At 35.6% G+C, this 20,896-nt stretch overlaps 2 protein-coding genes across 9 annotated transcripts in view; one reads left to right on the forward strand and one right to left on the reverse strand.

Moving 5' to 3' along the window:
• The window catches only part of LOC123715000 (transmembrane and coiled-coil domains protein 2), a 37,007-nt gene extending 16,891 nt beyond the window's left edge, over positions 1-20,116 (forward strand). Inside the window, exons 2-18 of one of the 6 annotated variants that reach the window (XM_045669753.1) lie at positions 910-1,134; positions 1,599-1,708; positions 3,427-3,554; positions 3,927-3,956; positions 4,677-4,793; positions 5,668-5,828; positions 6,474-6,544; positions 6,618-6,751; positions 7,616-7,630; positions 9,537-9,560; positions 10,566-10,713; positions 11,087-11,213; positions 11,402-11,512; positions 12,236-12,343; positions 16,628-16,824; positions 17,737-17,871; positions 18,812-20,116. In XM_045669753.1, the coding sequence (XP_045525709.1) occupies positions 982-1,134; positions 1,599-1,708; positions 3,427-3,554; positions 3,927-3,956; positions 4,677-4,793; positions 5,668-5,828; positions 6,474-6,544; positions 6,618-6,751; positions 7,616-7,630; positions 9,537-9,560; positions 10,566-10,713; positions 11,087-11,213; positions 11,402-11,512; positions 12,236-12,343; positions 16,628-16,824; positions 17,737-17,871; positions 18,812-18,839 (1,797 nt within the window). In that variant the 5' untranslated portion in view covers positions 910-981 and the 3' untranslated portion in view covers positions 18,840-20,116. The remainder of the gene's footprint in view (positions 1-909; positions 1,135-1,598; positions 1,709-3,426; positions 3,555-3,926; positions 3,957-4,676; positions 4,794-5,667; positions 5,829-6,473; positions 6,545-6,617; positions 6,752-7,615; positions 7,631-9,536; positions 9,561-10,565; positions 10,714-11,086; positions 11,214-11,401; positions 11,513-12,235; positions 12,344-16,627; positions 16,825-17,736; positions 17,872-18,811) is intronic. The other 5 variants (XM_045669754.1, XM_045669756.1, XM_045669759.1 and 2 more) reach the window with 5 other exon arrangements.
• Positions 20,117-20,230: 114 nt separating this feature from the next.
• The window catches only part of LOC123714935 (plastin-2), a 33,776-nt gene continuing 33,110 nt past the window's right edge, over positions 20,231-20,896 (reverse strand). For all 3 annotated transcript variants that reach the window (XM_045669629.1, XM_045669627.1, XM_045669628.1), the window contains exon 16: positions 20,231-20,659. In XM_045669629.1, coding sequence (XP_045525585.1) covers positions 20,503-20,659 — 157 coding nt within the window. In that variant the 3' untranslated portion in view covers positions 20,231-20,502. The remainder of the gene's footprint in view (positions 20,660-20,896) is intronic.

Consider the following 20,896-nt stretch of genomic DNA (forward strand, 5'->3'; position numbering starts at 1 on the left):
TTTTCTATATGTTCTATATGCTACTATGAAATTAAAATTGTATTTAGTAGAGCAGTATAGGCCTAGTGGCTTCATCGTGCGACACATGCCTGAGGTCGTAGGCTCGATGGACTTACTTCCTATGTACGCATTTAACATTCGCTCAATCGGTGAAGGAAAACATCGCGAGGAAACCACCATGTCTTGGACTCAAAAAGTCGACGGCGTGTGTCAGGCACAGGAGGCTGATAGCCTATTAGATTGACAAATGATCATGAATCAGATACAAAAATCTGAGCTGGGCCTCAGACAGACCTAAAGCAATTTGTAGCTCCACTAATTTAATTATTATTCCTACGTAGCATAATATTCACTAAAGATCTAAGTCTAAGTTTAGTCTACCCCATTAGATATTGCTTGTTTTATACATTAAGAAAATGTATATATTTATAGTTTATATAATACAGATACTACCTATTTATTAATCTTATTAAATATATGAATCAATTAAATTATAAGTTAAACATTCATAAGTTATAGTAATGCAATAAGAACCTGTTCATGGTCGACTTTTCGGTAGAAATTCGTTTATGGAAGTCGACATTGGAAAGTGTTTTGGTATTCACGGGTGGTATTACAACGAAACATGCATAGCTACGAGCTATCTTAGTTACGCTTATGAAAATTCTAACTTTATTCTGACTCCATCGCAAATAAATTCTAATCTTAAGAAGATTAGAAGACTAATTAAAAATATAGTTTATAGATTGTTACTTACGATTTGTTCAAATTGATCAATGACTTATAGAAATTGGGGCAAACTGGTGTGAGGCTCACCTGATGTTGCGTGATACCCACGCGGCCACAAGGCTCGCGAGTTCGTACTCTTAGTTCGTAAAACTGGATCATTTAATTACTTCTTATTTTCAGATACACAAAACAATGGATTCAAAAAATCATTTAAGCCGGTTAAATAAGTGAAAATGCATATAAACGTTTAGTATGGATACATTGCACGTTGGACATGGACACAGTAAGGGATCCAGTAGGAGCCAGTCTCCGTCCACAGTGGATCTGGCCAGAGATCCCGCCTTGACTGACGATGCTTTGATACGATCGAGGGTCCAGTCGCCGTCCACGGTCCATCATGTCAGTGTTAGTACCGAAACAATTTAAAATGTTTTTATAAGCAGGAAATGGTAATATTACGTCTGGCAAGAAGAAGAAAAACATACATAGTTATCACTCGGACTATCTTAGAAGATATAATGTCAATGTCAGATGTTTAGTGTTGGTGAGAGATTCTCCTATAGCGTATTTTGAAGACCACAGGTTTCCTTTGCTAAACTAAGACCATAATTTAGATATGTTCCTATGGTCACATGTTATATAGATATAATAAATCTAGCTAATCTCATACTGAAATCAATTGCTGAGTAGTTGTAGGAATATTACATAATTCATTTTAGTAATAACTTTATCGAAAGGTCAATGGCAGATAAATCTAAACGGAACTGATCATGACAACTTATCTTAAATGACACAAAATGTGTCTGTGTTTGAACATTAACATTTATTTTTAACTAAGTATTAACAAATACCATTTATTGGATTTTCAGGATTCATCGTCCCGTCACGGAGAGCCTCGTTCACATCACGTAAAGTCGCATTCTAGGGATCTCGGTACCAGCCCCCTGTCCGCAAACACAACCGGAAACACGTCACGAGAGTAAGTTTCAATTCTGTATTTAAATGTATATATATCAAACCGGGTCACTATATATTAAAAATTTAGATTTATAAATTCTTGTCGTATAGACTTAGGTACTAGACTTAGTCTAACAGTTACGAAAATGTTATCGCCAGAATTCTTCACTTTTTAAAACTCCTAAATCGAAAGAGGAAATAGCGACCGAAAACAGGAAAAAAAACCGATTATGAATTAATTCACTTAATTTTATAATATTAAATCAATTAATTCACAACCATGCACTTTTCACCCGATGCAGTTTAAGCCAGTTACAGTTTTAATTGGAGAGGCTTTTGAAACCTCTCGGGATTAGCAACTTTCTAGTATAATGCCAATTTGCGATGTAACAACAGTTACTAGTATTTAACACAAAGTACAAATTTTATCAGCTCTCATATCGTAACATTTGGATTACGAATTTCAATCCACAATGCCGTCGTAATTAAAACAACAGTATTTTGTAAGTTATGATTTATTTCGTTTCAAAAGCAAGGAGATTTCATCAATTTTTTGCTGGAAAATACTGCAAAAAATAGTTGAATTTGTGGCATACTTGAATGTTTACTTGTCTGTGGCAGTGATGTATCGTATAGGCTGTGTGTTATTTTGGCGCCATTTATGCGCCTTTTTATACAGAATTAGTTTTTAATAAATGAAGACTATAGTATTAAAAATTAAATTTATATCTATAAATTTAAATTATATAGTGTTCTTAATACTTGCTCATGTAAATACATATGTCGCAGTAAAGTAGTTAAATTTAGAGAGTTAATTGAATCTCTAGACAGTTCATTAAATGTCGATATTCAATCAAGTCGCTAGCATTTTGATTTAAATAAAGCAGCGTCGAAAACGTTTAACTATCCGTCTGACCGAAAGCCAGCGTGTTGATTAACAATGTAAAACAAGACTCCGCCATTATTATTTCATTTGTTATTGTTATTTCGGCGTGATCATGAAGAACTGAGAGCTTGAAAATTCCGTTTTTTGCTTTATTGCAAATTAGGTTAAGTTAGCATTGTTGCCTAGGAACGTTTAGGAAACTTGTTTAACGTTTCGTTCACTCACTTGTCTGTCGGAACTTTAGCGACTTGATTGAATATCGATTTTTAATTAACTGTCTAGAGATTCAATTAAGTCTCTGATTTAACTACTTTACTGCGACACATACACTATTCCTGGCTGATTTAGTAAGATAACAAAATGTGAATGCGATGCTTATTGTAAGTTTATGTATGAAAAGGGGGGTTGTATAAGAATAATTTAAGAAATTTTTCGCTACAATCTATCTATATATATAAAATTCTCGTATCAAAATGTTCGTTCCCATACTCCTCCGAAACGGCTCGACCAATGCTTATGAATTTTTTAATGCATATTCAGTAAATTTGAGAATCGGCTACTATCTATCTTTCGAACCCCTAAGCGATAAGGGGTGTCAACCCCAAAAAAATTTTTTATTAATTTTTTGTTTTATTTTTTTATGATACAGTATACGTAAATGCATACAACCCTTAGTTGTCACCCCTCTACGATCAACCCCTATTTTTATTGAACTAAAAAATGTTTTCTGGAAATAATATACATGGCAAAACGACGTTTGCTGGGTCAGCTAGTTTTCATATTTAATTAACTATATATCCTATACGAGAATTCTAGAACCTCCTTATTCTCATGTCATAAATTTTAAATTTCAGATTAGAAGATTCGCCGCAAAAGAAGAATATATCGAATATAATCCCCGGAGACTATGTCACCGCCGTGTACAGCCCTAATGTGTCATATGCCCTTTCCTCTGATGAATATGGCTCACCGGCTTACAGGGGTAACAAATACAGATAATATTTTTTCCTACAGGAGTATTCGTGGTCATGTAAAAACCTTTTCTTACCTGGCAACTCAAACTCAACTTCTAACCATTGACATCTAGTGTTTCGCTAGTTCAAAGTTAACATATAACACCTCTTTTTTATGAAAAAGAATTTAATATTTTATGAAATGAAACTACCATAAGTATTTTTACGCTTTTTGTACCGAAGTAGTCATTTGTCTCTTTTCGTAAAATTGTATTTACGTTATAATGAAAAGGACACATGTGTGTTGTCTATTTTTGATTGTTTTCCAAAGTCATCATTCATTCATCTATCTATAAACGATCAGTTAATGAGTTTTGTAAATGTGAATTTAATGTTTTCAGGTCAAGATGGGGATTATTTAACACAAGGATGTAAGTAATTCTACAATTAAACAGAATAATACGCAATAATGAGATTATGTGTTGTATTAAAACGACACTGATAAAATAAAGTCAATTATTAGTGGAAGTGATCAGTCTTCTGTGCGTTCGATATAAAGATCTAAAGCTCAACTCACACTGGCGTAGAGATGAAGGTTCAGTTATATAATAATTATCTCTATTCTTCCATTATTAAGGAACTTAGTATTATTTTAAATCATTTTATTTTTTTTCGTTTCGCGCGCTTTACAGCGTGCGTGGTTACGTACGTACGCACGTCGGAAAAATTTAAAATTCAATCCGGTAAAAAAGTGTTTTCTTTCAACTTCGTATTATTGACATTTGTAAGCGTCGCGCATTACTCAGACGTACTTGCAGTGACGCACTTTCTTCTTCAGCTTCTGATATTACCACGCAATCAACAATAAGATCGATATCAACTATTGTATACTGTCGAGCAAGCACTATTCACAAATATACAAAAGTCTCTAGTTCCCTTTTGACCAGGGAGCGGTGATGCGAGCATTGTTCAAGACGCCTCCGCGCCAATGTTAGTTGAGCTTTAGACATACTCGTTTCCAGACGGTTTTAACTGTATGAACAAGTATTGCTGTTTAATTTAGAGTTCGAAAGTTTTTTTCTAGTATTGGACAAAAACATTAAAATATTTTTATCATTAGCAACTGCTCTTTAATGATATTATAATTTCAGCGGAAGAAAATGAAGGCAATGTGGCGTCTTCGAAGGCATTGGCTGCCATTGCGCATCTCAACAGTAAGATCGAGAGAACGAAGGATCTTATACGGCTAGAACAGACTATAAGAGATGGTGAGTATTATTATTAAAAAATCCTGTAATATGCTGAATATTTTTGTACCCTTTCTGTATCAGTTTAAATGAGTTTTGACAAACTGATAGTTATTATTTTTGTAATGTTACTGTTATATCACTGTTATATCTGTCTATAAAAATTTAATACTTTTGACGTGACAACGTCTTATAATTCGATGGAGCCGATGCACGAAAAAACATGACTCATGCGGCGTTACCTCGCTCTGAGGCGTTCCATTTAAGGCTTTAAGTGCGAGCGAGAGCGCGGAACGAGCGACAAAGAGGCACAATCGGCCTCCGCGTTCGGCAGCGTTCGATATCTGTAACTGTGATTTCCTCTCTATATCCATACAAAATATCTATAAAACAAATAAAATGAAAATTTTCTTTTGGAAAATGCAACCATTCCATCAGTATTTTCTTATGACGTTGTCACGTTCAACTGTCGTCAGTATACGGACTATTTAATGAAAAATTTGGCCTATGTATGCTGTTAATAAATAAATACATCTATCTCTCATCTTATAGAACATGTATTCATAGATTTCAAATGTCGCCCTTTCAGATAAATGTATCTTTTTTTGTTCAAATTTCTCTTGAACAGTAGTATTCAATTTTGATTTATTCCTATAAATCAACATCTTAAATCCTACTTACACTCATATATTTAATATTATTCTCATGAGCTGTATTCGGGGTATCGCTCATCTTCTGCTGTTAAAATTTGAAACACCTCGCGAGCCGTGTCAGCAGTTCGTCGTTCGTCAATGTTCAAGTGAAATCTGAACGATGATATTAGTTTTAAACATTAGTAATAATTTCACATTATTCTATGTCTCAAGTACTAATATATCGCATTCGATTCATACAGATAATGTAAACGAGTACCTGAAGTTAGCAGCGAATGCAGATAAGCAACAGTTGCAGCGAATCAAGGCTGTGTTTGAGAAGAAAAACCAGAAAAGCGCCCTCTGTATTGTGCAATTGCAAAAGAAACTCGAGGGATATAACAAACGTATTAAAAACTGGGAGGTAATTTTGTCTGTCGTTTCAAAGATGTATATAATATTTAACTTATTTATTGGATACCATTTTTATTATTATTCCATAGGTACATAAATTTTTCTAATCGGAATATAATTTATATTTATTTTCACTGAAATTATTGACTACATTCTTAGTTAAGACAAATTTCAGAATTAATATATTTATTTTATTTATTAACACTTCGTTACATTGCAATAAAAAAAAATTGGCGGCTTTATCGCTTTCCAGCGATCTCTTCCAGGAAACTGTGATTAAAGAAAGAAAAAATTGAATTACATAAGAATAACTGCAAAAATACATGTTATACACAGTTATTAAGCAAAAACTAAACAGGAACAAAAAAATCTCAACTATAAAGATGATACATTAAAAATAAAAAGTATAAAGATACATAAATCACGATAATTTAAGATAAGTCTCACGTCAGTAAGTAGTTACTAAGAAAGCTAGGGATACGATGTGGACAGGTAATGTACAGAAGAAATTTAAAGGATGATAGAGGAGGAGCTAAGCGAATAGGGTCGGGAAGTGAATTCCATAGCCTAACTGCAAGACTATAGCTTATATTTATAAAATTAATAACAACAGAAATTGTATATATATGTATAGCCTATAATATATTTGTTACAGCAACATGGTACAAGTGGACAATCACATAGACAACCACGGGAAGTTTTACGGGATATGGGACAAGGGCTTAAGTGAGTTTTAATGTAAATCTAATAAAAACCGAATTAATAATGCTACGTTGCTATATAAAATGTATTTCTATAGAAATGTGGGCGGTAATATACGAGACGGAATCACTGGCTTGGGCGGAAGCGTAATGGCGGCGCCGCGGGAATTCGCTCACCTCTTCTCACGCTCCAACCGCTTCGGATCCGCTGATAACATCGCGCATCTGGCCGGTCTGTAGTACTTATTATTATTATTATTTTTACTAATATATTTGACGAACGTTAATTAAATGTATAACACTGAAGACATTTATTATAAATTTGGAAGATGGTTATTTCTTAACTGAGTCAAATGTGCTTTATTTTTCTTTAATTATAAATTCTAAAACAATATGCATGCCCAATCCATACAGACAATACAGATTTTACACACATGAATAATATAACAGCATTATTTTTTTTATTAAAATCAGTAAACTGTATTCCGTGCTTGTTTGTACCAAGGTAAAAAATAACTATACACATTTCCTTTGGTGCCCACGACAGTATTCGGTGTATTAAATTGGAAAATAAAAAAATCTAGAATGCTTATTATTACAGTAATTTTCTCTTAACGTTACAAGTAATGTGTCCTACATTACTGTCTAAAATGTTTTATGAATTTTTAATTTAGTATACAGTACCAGACACCTTAATTGCTTTAAGGTCAATGCAAACAAAATATAAATCGTGGATTAATGATTAAGGAGTTTATTTCGTATAAAAATTATGATAATATTAGCAAAACTATCTTCAGTTCACGTTTTCTAAGTCTGGTTATTATTTAATGCAAACCATATAACATTTCCTTGTTTTTATACCTTTGTTAATAAATTGCGAGTTTTTTATTGGCACACGAAGATGGCGCCACTAGTATTAATAGTCCCAAACTAAAATATAAATGTTGTATTACACTGTTTTGTGTGTATCATGTGTTCTGTACACTAGTAATGATTAATATTATATAGTAAGTAATTTGGTAATTCTTATAACCGGGCTATCAACAAAAAAATGACCCATATGTATAAATCCTAAATATTCCATTTTGTCTCGCAGAAAACACGGGTCCCTGTAAGTATCTTGTAGTTAAATGAATAGTTTAGAGAATTTTATTAAACAAAATTAAAACACATTTTCTAATTGCACATGAATACTAATCTAATTGTTTTTTTTATTTAATTTCAAACAAGTGAATTTCCTTACTACATTTCTGTACACATGGCACACTTAAATTGTTCATTATACTAATATTACTAGAAACTTCTCCGCGACTTCCCTATTATATATCCTAAAAATTAATCATTAATCAGTATTGCCTTTGCCGTTTAGATATAATATCCCTTTCTACTGGTGAGAATTTTCATTTTTAGTAGTATCAAATATAACATGTGTAGGTGATATTTAGCCTGAAAATACTTTGACCTCATTATATTTCCCGAAAAAGCTTCATAACATTGAACAAATAATTGTATATGTAGGAGACTCACAAATGCAGTATATGATACATAATTGTATATAGAATCTGACGATATCTATAGAAGATTGACTATAGGGAAACTGTAACAATTGTGCACAGATGGCAGAGATCCAAGAGTTGGAGTTAAATAATTGTCATAAAAAATCTTGACCTAGTGCGATTTTTTTTATTCCAGTAATGAGACTATACTAGAAAGAACAAACTGACTTGATTGATTGATTGATGTTTCGGTTTTGTGTGTTTGCCTTTGGAACTTTTTTGACTTTGAAGCTAAAAAGTTAACCATTCAAATGTAAAAAGTGCGTAGACATTTTTTTTACATTTTAGTACAAAATATTAGTATTTTTATTATTATAAACGAATACTGTACATATAATAAAAATATTTTAGATTTGCCTTTGAAACTTCTTTGACTTATGGAAGCTAAAAGAATTACGTTTTTTTTTTAAAAAGACAATTTTTTTTATCTTTACACTTCTCGATGCTACGTTGAAATTCCTGAACTTTGTTTTTTAACCTTCCAAAGACCATTATCTGTATTATCTATATTTGGTTTAATGTTAATATTTGCATTGTGCGTAATGATATCACCAAATTCCTTGCGCTCCACACCATGTATTAACACGCCATATATATTTTGTATATATGAACAGGTAAAGCATGATGTAATTCGAGGTCAAATCGGTTAGATAATGTGGAGAGCAGATAACTGCAGTTTATCGACACATACGATTTGCGCTGAACGAGTCACTTGTGTAGAATTTCGTATGAAATATATTATAATTTGAGCGCTTTATATTATAGTGTCAGTATATCGTGAAAAGTTGTAGCCGTGGTATGTTTCTAAAGTGCAAAAAATGTCGCAAGAAATGTGAATGTGGGTTTTATAAATTATATAAGTTGACATTTACGGGTTGAGTCGGGATTTTTGTTATTTTGGTACTCGGATCTGTTGAAAATTGTATAGTGCTGTCACTTTTGCACTTATTTTTCTTATTTATCTCTCCATATCCGTTGAGGGTCCTTCCCGCTTTTCTTATCATGTTAACTCACTTTATATTATGCATTGTTTATTTCAAACAAACAGATTTTTCTTCTGCTTACAAACGCTTGCATCGCTAACAACACTGATTTTGAAAAAGTTGAATCTGTCGTGTATTGTATGCAATGCATTTCATAGAATATAATTTTCTTTAACTGAATACACATCTAAATCGTTTTATGTATTAGAATGCGTTCAGCACAATAGCTTTTATATATCACGCAAACTTCTACAGAAATTCGACACACCGATCTAGCCTAATACTTCCATATTTTGAACGTCAATTTGAAAAATCGACCATGATATGATTCGAAGTTCGAATTTGCAGATTTTTTACTAAATAATTTGTTTAATAAATTTACTGCGACTCGCATCATTTCTTGATTCGATAGTTTTCCATTGTGTTCATGTATTTATGTCAATCATGTTGCTTATATTATGTCATTCTTGCACGCTAGCGCCCCAGCACACGGAATTACGAGGTAAATATATATTTGTGTTTTGTCCTTGTGTCACTGGGATTTCATAAAATAAATATTTTTTCGACGCTTATTAATTACATATTTTAATAACAAATACACCAAAGTAACTTACTAAATTTTTATTTTTTTCAACACGGTCGATTCTATAATTATAGGAATTATATGAAGATGAAAAATTTGCCGAATAGTACGTACAGTCATTCTGTTCTGTTTAACCTTTTTTTAAATTTTAATCTTATTATCCGTTAATCTCGTTTACCTCTTTCTTAATCTCTATAGGGCTGTTAATAGCTTTAACTGATTACATTTAAATATTCAAGTGAAGAAGTTTGTATTTTGATAAAAGAAAATTATAGTAAGGTTTTGCTTATGTTATGCTTTTTTCTTGTTAAATTTTTGTTTTGCCTATTTCGTAAGTTGACTAAAGAATAAATAGTGGCGCATACACGGTACATAGAACCATTCATACGTTGTTTGTACTGCAAAATCGTATAAAGTTTATACGTTTAAACGAATACTCGCCGGACTTGTCAAGCAAATCTAATGATCCGTATTAGGTTTGCATTTTCATATAGATTAAGAAAACACTTTTCAAACGGATTGAAACTATATATTATTATTATAAACTTATAATTATTTACATAATTTAACAATTAAAGACAATACTAGTGTCATATAGCATAGCTTTGTATCTGTAACAACTGCAGTTATTCGTGTTTAAACGAACCAAAATCTACCATATGAACACCCCAATTGTATGTTAAAAAAACGTGCAGTACAATGCCGTGCGAACCTGGCCTCAGTGGTAATACGGGCGTGCATTTTACTGTGATACCCGAAAAGTATTTATTTACCAAACATATATGAGAAACTCTTTAGAGCCGTCAACGTTTCAAGCTGTATTTAAGACATTTTAGGTATCGTATTAACCATGCTATTTGTATGAATCTACGGGATAGCCCTGTAAGATTTATCTACCCCGTATTGAGTGTGCCTACAACGCAGCGAACGCGTCTTCGGAAGGCTCACGCACATCGGAAGCGGGCGAGAACGCACCCCGAGGGTCTACCCTGCCCCGCGCTGCCACCTCCCCGGCGCCCAAGTACTCACCTGATGCCTCACCTAGTTCATCAGTTACTAGTGAGGGAGCACCGTAAGTAGAATTTATATTTTTTATCTTTGATTTACGCGAGCGTTTAAATAAATATTTAATGAAAGTTGTCGCAAATTTACAGAGCATATCTTGCCGGCCTTAATGTCTTAACTTAATGTCGAGCTATATTATAATGTAGTTAATTTGCGTTTATATTAGCTAAAGAAGTTTATTTTAAAAATTTTTTTGGATGTTCTTTAATGATTTGTATTAAACAGTATATGTTCGGTTTCTCTTTGAAATAGAAGCAGCATAATTTCAATATGTCTTTAATTGTATTAAAGCGGCAATAATAATATTGATATGATGGGAAATAATATGTATTATTCAAAAAAAATGTCATCTTACTATACTTAATTGTGTAATTCTTCAGATATCCAACGCAAGCGGGTTCAAACAACATGTCGGAAGCAACATTTAGCCTTAAGCCAATACTCAATGAACTGCGCGAGCGCAGGGAAGACTACCAGAGATTAGCTGAGAAAATAGATGCATTAAAGGTATATCGTAAGATTTTAGCTCTATCATATTTTTCTTAAATATATAAGATTTAACCTTAAAGTCAGTATTCCTGTCCAATTTAAATTGGTTTAAAAAAACTTCCACTTTTCAGACAGCAAACCAGAAAAGAGAAAATAATAATGGTATTTTCAAATATTTTTCTAATAATGTAAATATGTACTTTCAGAACTTAACGCAAGAAGTATCATTTCTTTCGGCCGCGCTGCAAGAAGAACGGTTTAAGACAGAGAGGCTTGAAGAACAAATCAACGACTTAACTGAATTGCACCAAAATGAGGTTAATGAGTAGTCATTCCATTAAATAGTTAACTGTTTGAAACAAAGTTTGTCAGCTTTCTGTGCCTGTCAAACTGGAGCTTACGTCAGGGCTGCGTTGCCCTCGATTTTTTTAAAATATAATCTTGTGAAAAGTTTAAGTCTAAGAAATTCGATGTTGTTTCATACTAATGTTCTTCAAACATAGTTTCCACAAGATCTATTAAAATCAAAGAACTTAATTGGATTCTTACATACTAAATTTAATTTAGAGGTCGTTTTCACAATATCCTCGAACAAAAATCATAATTTTCATCTTTTTTAATGGTTTCTTTTCAGACCATTTAAATACTTATCAATTTGACTATCACTTGTGTTTACGGACTATATTCGACATTTTATTATTATATTAACGAAGATTATTATATTGAGCAGTGTTGGCCTAGTGGCTTCAGCATGCGGCGCTCACCCCTGAGGTCGTAGGTTCGATCACCGGCTGTGCACCAATGGATTTTCTTTCTATGTGCGCATTTAACATTAGCTTGAACGGTGAAGGAAAACATAATCAGGAAACCGGCTTGGCCAAAAAGTCGACGGTGTGTGTCAGGCACAGAAGGCTGATCACCTATTTGCCTATTAAATTTACAAATGATCATGAAACAGATACAGAAATCTGAGGCCCAGACCTGAAAAGTTTGTAGCGCCATTGATTTTTTTTCATTAACGAAGAAATATATATTTTTAGGTTGAAAATTTAAAACAAGCACTGACGGATGTAGAGGAAAAAGTGCAGTATCAGAGTGAAGAGCGAATACGGGATATACACGAAGCATTAGACCTCTGTCAAACTAAGGTAATTTATTTTTGCATTTTCCTTTCTTAATAGAATCTTGTCGAAACATAACTTCTCAAAATTCCACTAAAAATATGCAAGCCGATTTGGATTTTGATTTTAAAGAAGCCTTATTACATGTCTCCCGCCCAGACAACCCACACACAGCCACACTCTCACGCACACACCCACATTCACATACTCAAGCATCTACGCATACTCAACACGATTATTTTTTATTTAGTTTTTTTTTTTTATAAAATAGGGGGCAAACGGGCAGGAGGCTCACCTGATGTTAAGTGATACCGCCGCCCATGGACACTCTCAATGCCAGAGGGCTCGCGAGTGCGTTGCCGGCCTTTTAAGAATTTGTACGCTGTTTTCTTGAAGGACCCTAAGTCGAATTGGTTCGGAAATACTTCAGTGGGCAGCTGGTTCCACATAGCGGTGGTGCGCGGCAAAAATTGCCTTGAGAAACGCTCAGTCGTGGAACGTCGGACGTCGAGGTGATACGGGTGGAATTTTGTATTTTGCCTCGACGTCCGATGCTGAAACTCAGCTGCAGGTATTAATCCGAACAACTCCTCTGAACACTCTCCATGGTAAATGCGGTAGAAGATGCAGAGTGACCCCACATCTCTACGCAACGCCAAAGGATCGAGCCGCTCGGAGAGGGATTGGTCATCGACGATTCGAACCGCTCTTCGTTGGATACGGTCAAGTGGAAGGAGCTGGTACTGGGGAGCCCCCGCCCAGAGGTGAGAACAGTATTCCATGTGGGGCCGTATTTGCGCTTTATAGAGTTGCAAGCGGTGGCCCGGAGTGAAGTACCGTCTCGCCTTGCTGAGCACACCAAGCTTTTTGGAGGCTAATTTAGCCTTTCCCTCCAAATGACCGCGAAACTGAACGTCGTTCGATATGTCAACGCCAAGTATTCCGATGCTGGCTGTGGCTTCAAGAAGAGTGTTTTCGAAAAGAGGAGTAGCGACAAAGGGTATTTTTTTCGCGGAAAACGCGCAAACTTGTGTCTTCTTGGGGTTAAATTGGACTAGGTTTAGTCTACCCCAGTCCGAGACTCCACGTAAAAGAGTTTCGACTTCAGACACAAGTTTGTTCCGGTACTCATCGACAACTGCCCGAGAAATACCTGCCCGGCCAGTGTAAAGAGTATCCCCAGTGCTGTCGTCCGCATAGCAATGAATGTTGCTAAGTTGCAACATGTCATTGATATGCAGAAGAAACAGGGTCGGGGACAGAACACAGCCTTGTGGGACCCCAGCATTCACGGGTTTAAGGTCGGAACATGCTCCGTCGACGACGACCTTGATGCTCCGATCGGCTAGAAAGCTGGAGATCCAGTCGCATAATTTCTCAGGAAGCCCGTAGGCTGGTAGCTTCGAGAGCAGTGCTTTGTGCCACACCCGATCGAAGGCTTTCGCTATGTCCAAACTAACCGCTAGTGCCTCCCCCTTGGACTCAATTGCCTCTGCCCATCTATGAGTAAGGTATACTAGAAGGTCACCAGCTGAACGACCACGACGTAAGCCGTACTGATAATAGCTAATCAGCTGGTGGCCCTCTAGATAACTCAAGAGCTGGCCATTAATAATGGATTCCATTATTTTGGAGAACAAGGAGGTTATTGCGATTGGGTGATAGTTGGATGGATCAGTGCGATCGCCTTTTTTAGGGATCGGATGTATCGAAGCGGTCTTCCAGCACTTCGGGACAGTGCCGAGCGAGTACAGGTACCGGAAAAGGCGCGTCAGGACCGGAGCCAACTCAGGAGCACATGTACGCAGCACAATTGGAGGGATACCATCCGGCCCGCTCGACTTATGAATGTCCAAGGAAGATAGTGCTCTGCGAACAGCACGTTGCTGGAATGTGATTTCCGGCATTGAGTTATCACACCGCGAAATCGCCGGTGGTGATCTCCCCCGGTCATCCAAAGTCGAGTTGGACGCAAAGAGACAGCCCAAGAGGTCGGCCTTCTCCTTCGCAGTGTGGGCGAGCGAGTCATCCTCTCTGTGCAGCGGTGGTATCGATGGCTGACAAAAATTCCCTTGTACAGCTTTGGCGAGAGACCAGAAGGCTCGAGTCCCAGAAGGGAGTTGGGCCAATCTCTCGCCAAATCTGGCGATGTGCTCTGACTTTGCCTTAGCGATTTCCCGTTTGAAGGACCTGGAGGCTGAGTTATATGCTTTTTTATGTTCGCTGGTATTGGCATCACGAGATATCGCCGCTTCCGCCCATGCATTAAAGCATTCTCGCTTTCGACGCGATGCCGCCTTGCAAGAACGCTTAAACCAGGGCTGTGACCTGCCACCGATCGGCACCGCAGAGAATGGAATAAAAAGTTCCATGCCCTGCAGAACCACTTCGGCGACAGAGGCAGCGACAGAATCTGGAGCTTCCGACGAAAAGCACATAGGCCCCCAAGGGTAGGACGCAAAGAAAGACCGCATCCCATCCCAATCTGCTGACCGATAGTGCCAAATACGACGACAACCCGAAAAACGGGGCCGAGGAGGGCGCGTAGTAGGCACAGTACTCCGGACCACACAATGATCCGATGAACCCAATGGCGGGTCAACAGAGACTTGATAGGTCTCCGGATGTGAGGTCAGCAGAAGGTCCAACAAAGAGGGTTTATGACCATCCACATCTGGTATTCGCGTAATCGCAGGGACCATTTGTGACAGGTCGTAAGCTAAAGCAAAGTCGTGAAAGGATCTTCCCGCGTGATCGGTGGTTTCCGAACCGAGCCAATCGGCATGGTGAGCGTTAAAATCGCCAAGTATCACGATTTCAGCGGTAGGAACCCCTTCGAGCAGGGAATCTGTAGCCATTTGGATGTGCTCAATGAGTCGCTCAGTTTCGGTATTTACGCTATGGGACCTATACAGGCATGCGTAGAATCGCGGATGGTCATCGCAGTCTACGCGCAGCCAGAGGCTAGATAGGTCCCTTCCTTCAAGCGACCCGAGGCGACGAGAACAGATATCCTCTCTGACGTACACGCAAACTCCCGCCCGCGGCACAAATGAATGTTCCAATTTGTACCCCGGGTAGGAGAGGTAGGAAGTATCAGCCGGGAAGGATATCTGAGTCTCAGTAAGGAAGAATAAGGCCGGCTTCGCAGTTTCGAGGTGAAAGTGAACCGCGTTAAGATTAGAGTTGAGCCCCCTAACATTGGTAAAGTCCACTGAGAGCGTGGAAGGGGATGCCTTCGGTAAATTCTTCCGTTTGCCCCGAGATCGAAACTTATAGTTTTTTGAGCAGTTTTTGCCCACCCCAGAATACGAAGGGCAGCCTGTGCATCCACCACCGAATACTGATTGTTCCGATGATGGACGCTCAGAGGGGGATTCTCCACAGCGGAAACGTGTGGTACCCCCCTGGGGTAATCTCTGTTTAAACTGCATCTTCATATTCTGGGGGAGGGGGGAATTGATGGGCTCCGGGAGTCTCACTCACCGCACGAAACGCGAGTACAATAAGATGAACCTATTGCATCACTTCACGCCGGTTTTCTGTGAGACAGTGGTACTGCCCCGGTCGTGCCTGCCCGATTGGCTGAAGCCCGAAAGCAACAGCATGGCACTCCCACTAGCAAGACATTTTAACTACTTTTTCTTAAATTTTAACAGGGCTTATATTCCTATTGTTTTAAACATGCACTATGTACCACGGAAGAGCTGTAAAGGTACCCACAACACAGGGGCTAGTGTGAGTACTAGCATCAGATCAATTTTGTCACAACCATAGTTTGCGTTATTTATTCATTTAGGAAACAAAACAGATACATCTCTAAAAGTAAAAAAAAAAAACAAAAAAAAACATAAAATTAACACATTGGATATATACACAAAAAGTTTCACTGATAAAAAATAATATAAAGCAAAACAAAACATGACAGCAGAATGTTATTTAAGTAGACAATACAATACAAAGTTTATAAATCAGGAGAACGACAAAGATACTAAATATAATAAAGAAGAAAGATACAAGGCTTAGGACTTTAATAGTTGTTTGAAATGTATTATTATTTATTGTATGACTTGGTTTTACGTTAACCTTAATACGTTTTGTATTTATATTTAAATTAATAATATAAATGCCGCAATATGAAAAAATTGAGTTAATATTTTGAAAGTCGATTGTCGTCTAAGTTACTTTTATAGTTACATTAAAACTAAAATAGATTCTAGACCAGTAGAAAATATTAATATTATAATCAAATATGTAAAACAACTCCTACAGAGATACCGTGGTTCAAACTCGTAAATATTTTTATTCCAGATCAGCAAGCTGGAGCAATGGATGGCGGGTGGGGGCGCGGGGGGCGTAGGAAGCGGGGGTGGTGAGGCGGGAGGAGCGGCGTTGCCTCCTCGGGTGGTCGTGGTAAAGCTGCTCAACGTGGCGCTCACACTGTTGCAGTTGGCTCTGTTGCTGGTAGCCACGGTCGCGGGCGTAGCTATGCCCTTCTTGAGGACCAGGTATAGTTCTAGCTCTGTTTTTAAATGAATGCTTATAATCTCTAAACACTATAAATACGAAAATGAGGTAGAAAAAAAATCTGTTTAATTCCACTTCCGTAGAAGAAGATATCTTTTCCTGTGATTTATATTTCACTACTTATGTCTGTTATTTACTTTTTATTCCGTATCTTTAATAATTATTATTTTTAATTTTGTAATTTATGAGGACTGGATGTTGACGTTGCGCCTACCCGCAATCGATTTATAATTGCGTATTTTAACTAACTTTTAATACAGCTTTAAATGATATTAAAGGCGGATTTTTTTATTGTTTCTTACTACGACTACTGTAAAGTAGTCTAATAAATTTGCGATATAAAAGTAGTATAATGACTAAATAAATGACTTAGATAATTTTTGTTCTATTTAGTGCTTAAAATACGCTTTTCTATTAAACAATGAATAGATATATAAATAGTATCTAAAATCTCAATTAGTCAATATTTTAATTTTTTATAGGAGTTCTTAGTCGTAAAACTTATTAATGAAATACCATAATGAATGCCTTCCTTCGAACTGAAACCTGACTTTACCAATAAATACGCCTATTTTTGGCTTATAGTTTAAGACAAAATGTATCAAAACAACTGACAAAATTTATCAACTATTCGATGTGCCTCTTTTCTGGTTAATTCGAATATATGAAATTATTCTCATAACATTCTGGCCTGATTTGATTCAGGTTAACGTTGTTTAGAATATATTGAATATAATATATAATTTATTTTTCACACAAGAAAACGCTACATATAAAATTTGGTAATTTGTCCAAAGGCGAGAAAACTCTCGTCTATTAGCGATTTCTTTCAGGCAACCTCTGCTAAGTTAAAGTAAGCTTATACAAATGTATGATATATAATTACTATACAGGGTCCGAGTCCTAACGACAAGTCTCGTAGTGATGGTAGGCGTTATGGTCCTAAAGCAATGGCCGGAAGTGACGCAACTTTCAGAACACCTCGTGCGGCGTCTCAAAGAGTATCTACTTGACAAACATCACGACAGGTAATGCACACACGAATAATGGATTTAAACGCGTATTTTACCAGTTACTACTGTTTTCGTATAAGAACATTTTTAAGTATCTTTGAGTGAGTGATTTTTGAGTTTAGTGTGTTTTGACGTCTCTGACAGATCTCGCGGTTGGAGTTCAAGTTAAAATAATTAATACGCGTTTCAGTCTTTAAGTTAATAATCAACACTATATGAACACGCCTACTGATTTATAAAGTTTTTAGTTAAATATTAATTGCACAAAGCAATCTTGAATTAATGAAATAAAAATCCTTAATACTATAAATTTTATAAATCAAAGTAAGTTTAAGTCCATAAATATATTTAAGTGTTTATATATGTATACGTATTAAATTATTTATAATGGTGTGGTATAATTTCTACTTTTGGCAAGTTCCTTGATATTATGAAAGCATGTATATAACAACTATTTTTTCATTTATTATCAAAAATATAAAACATATTTTTTATATATCATAATCATATATGTTGCGTATGGTGTATGGGCTTAAACTATGCGTTTGTTGGAATGGATATGGAATTCTAGTCTCATTAGAACTATTGAAATTTTAAGTACGATTGACGAAATTATCGGAGGCGTGATTCTGCCATATATCTTGTATATGTTACTTAATTTTATTATAAGAACCAATTACCTTTACCTCATATAATTAACTATTTGCCGCTTATATATCGCCTCCATATGGCAATACATTATATGGTATACGGCTGGTATTCAAACATACATATATATATGGCTAATACATGTGGGGACATTACAAAAATAGCTTTTGATACGTGATATAATTTTATATTTTTATAAAAATTATGGAAATTGTAGCTCGAATGTTTCAATACCAGCGTGTTATTGCTTATCACATGACGGACGTAATTGCAATTTTTTTTTATTTGTTTTTTTTTTTTACTTCAGGTATGAATGTCGGTCGTTGTGTGGTTGATTTTTCGGCGTTATTGCAATTCTGTCTGGACTGTTCAGCGTGGATTTAAGATTTGCTGTATTTGTGATTGAATTGCAAATAAACCGTTGTTTATATTGATGGAAATACTTTAATCCAACATTAGGGACTATGTGATATTTTGTGGATGGAGTTCTGAGGGAGTTTTGTACGTGGAGTGGACAAATTTGATGGTGATTGTAAACGCTAATTGAGACGCAATTTCATTATTTGTTTAAGATCTTGGAATGTTCTCTAATCGTTCTGTTCTCGAGCACAGGTCTTTTGTATTGTTATTGGCGATAACGGCTCAAGTAGTTATCACATTCATTAAATTTGTTCAAGTTATTTCCTTAGAATTTTCTTTGATGGGTTATTATCTGAAATGTTTGCTACTTGTGATTTCTTACAAAAGCTTTACTTATCGAACGAAAATTATTTATTGGAATTAAGTTGCGTAAATTAGTACAATTAAAGTCGGCTCGTGCTGAAATTCTGTATATATTTCCCAATGTTCCCCAAGTTATTTCAGTGCGAAGTCGATTATAAATTTATATTAATGTTGATATGGTATACCCATTGGATTTATATTTGAATATTTAATCAGAGATTTCAAGTATAGATGAGGTGATTAAGCAAATGAATGAGAGCGGGATGCGACATTTGTTCATCGCACTCACGCACTGCATAGTTTTTTTTTATAGGACAGCCTTGCGTTTGCTACGCACAGAACTTTGTTCAAATGTTCAGTGTATCAACAAATAGAAAATATGAAAAGTACATCTATAATTAAAATCTCTGTATTAAGCCAGTATCTTGAATTATAATTTTGGCGGATATGTCGATACTTTATTTGAAAAGTTGAAGTTGTATTAAGCAATAATTAGTTTAAATTAATTCACGAACTAGGTCAAAATTGTATATTTATCGTAATATAATTAATAAACATTCCAAATTACCGATTGACGTAGAATATAAACGTTTAAAAGGGGGAATAATTTTGTAAATTATGTATATATTTTCACGGATGGTTATTTTTGTATCGTTAATGCGTTTATTTCTACATTTGTTTGGTAACTTGGTGCATACGACACTGATTCCAATATTTTACGGATACGGATGTGAGATCTGGTAACATATGGGAACCGGGTTGTAATTTATTGTTGCTAGATTGGGTATGGAATGTAATTTTAATAATTTGAGCTCTCAATTATTAATGTATGTACAATTGACCAGTTTTTGTTTATGCCTATGGATGGAATTAAATCATCACAATTTTATTTTGTAGTTTTTTTTATTTTTCCCACACTTGTGTGAACAATTTGTTTGTCCATTAAAACGATTAGTAAAAAAATATTATTTTATTCTTAATAAATAAATGACAAGGTAAAAATTTAATCAATGAAAGTAAAAAAATATATTTTCCGATGTGGACTACTAAACTCAAAATATACATTAAGTCCCAAATTTAAAATGTTCTTAATATATTCACACTATATGTACTTACGTGTTTTAAGAAAAGTCTGAACGGAAAGGAAGCGATTGCAGAATTTGAGGTCTAATTTAGTGCTTGGAGCTTTTTTATTGTATGTTATGTTGACATTACTTCACATAACGATTTCCATAAACAGACTTATAACTCATTTGGCATAAAAACTGTTTAATGTTAATCAGTGGTAGATACAGTTCGCGAAAGGCTCTCTGGTTTTGGTGGTAACATTGGCTTCTCAGGAGTCTGTGGACTCGAAATATCTTCAGGTTCATCGGTCGTTTCCGCAACACCATCCAGTAACACAGGTTCTAATGGCATTTCGGGTTCTGGCCTAAATAAAAAATTACGAACAAAAGTCAATAGCTTGTAATCACAGTGATGCCAATTTGGAGGTTTTCTCCCCAAATTAAGGGGGAAATAAAAATCTTTGGAGGTACATTTATTTAGGGGATACTTTATGCAATTTTTTTCTTAACAAGCGCACGCTTCTGTACTATTTGTATCAAGCCTAGAACCCAACCAAATATAAACTCCAATCGTGGCTATAACTGAAACATTGAAAAGTATT

This window comes from Pieris brassicae, chromosome 10 (genome assembly GCF_905147105.1).
Source record: "Pieris brassicae chromosome 10, ilPieBrab1.1, whole genome shotgun sequence".
Classification (NCBI taxonomy): Eukaryota; Metazoa; Arthropoda; class Insecta; order Lepidoptera; family Pieridae; genus Pieris; species Pieris brassicae.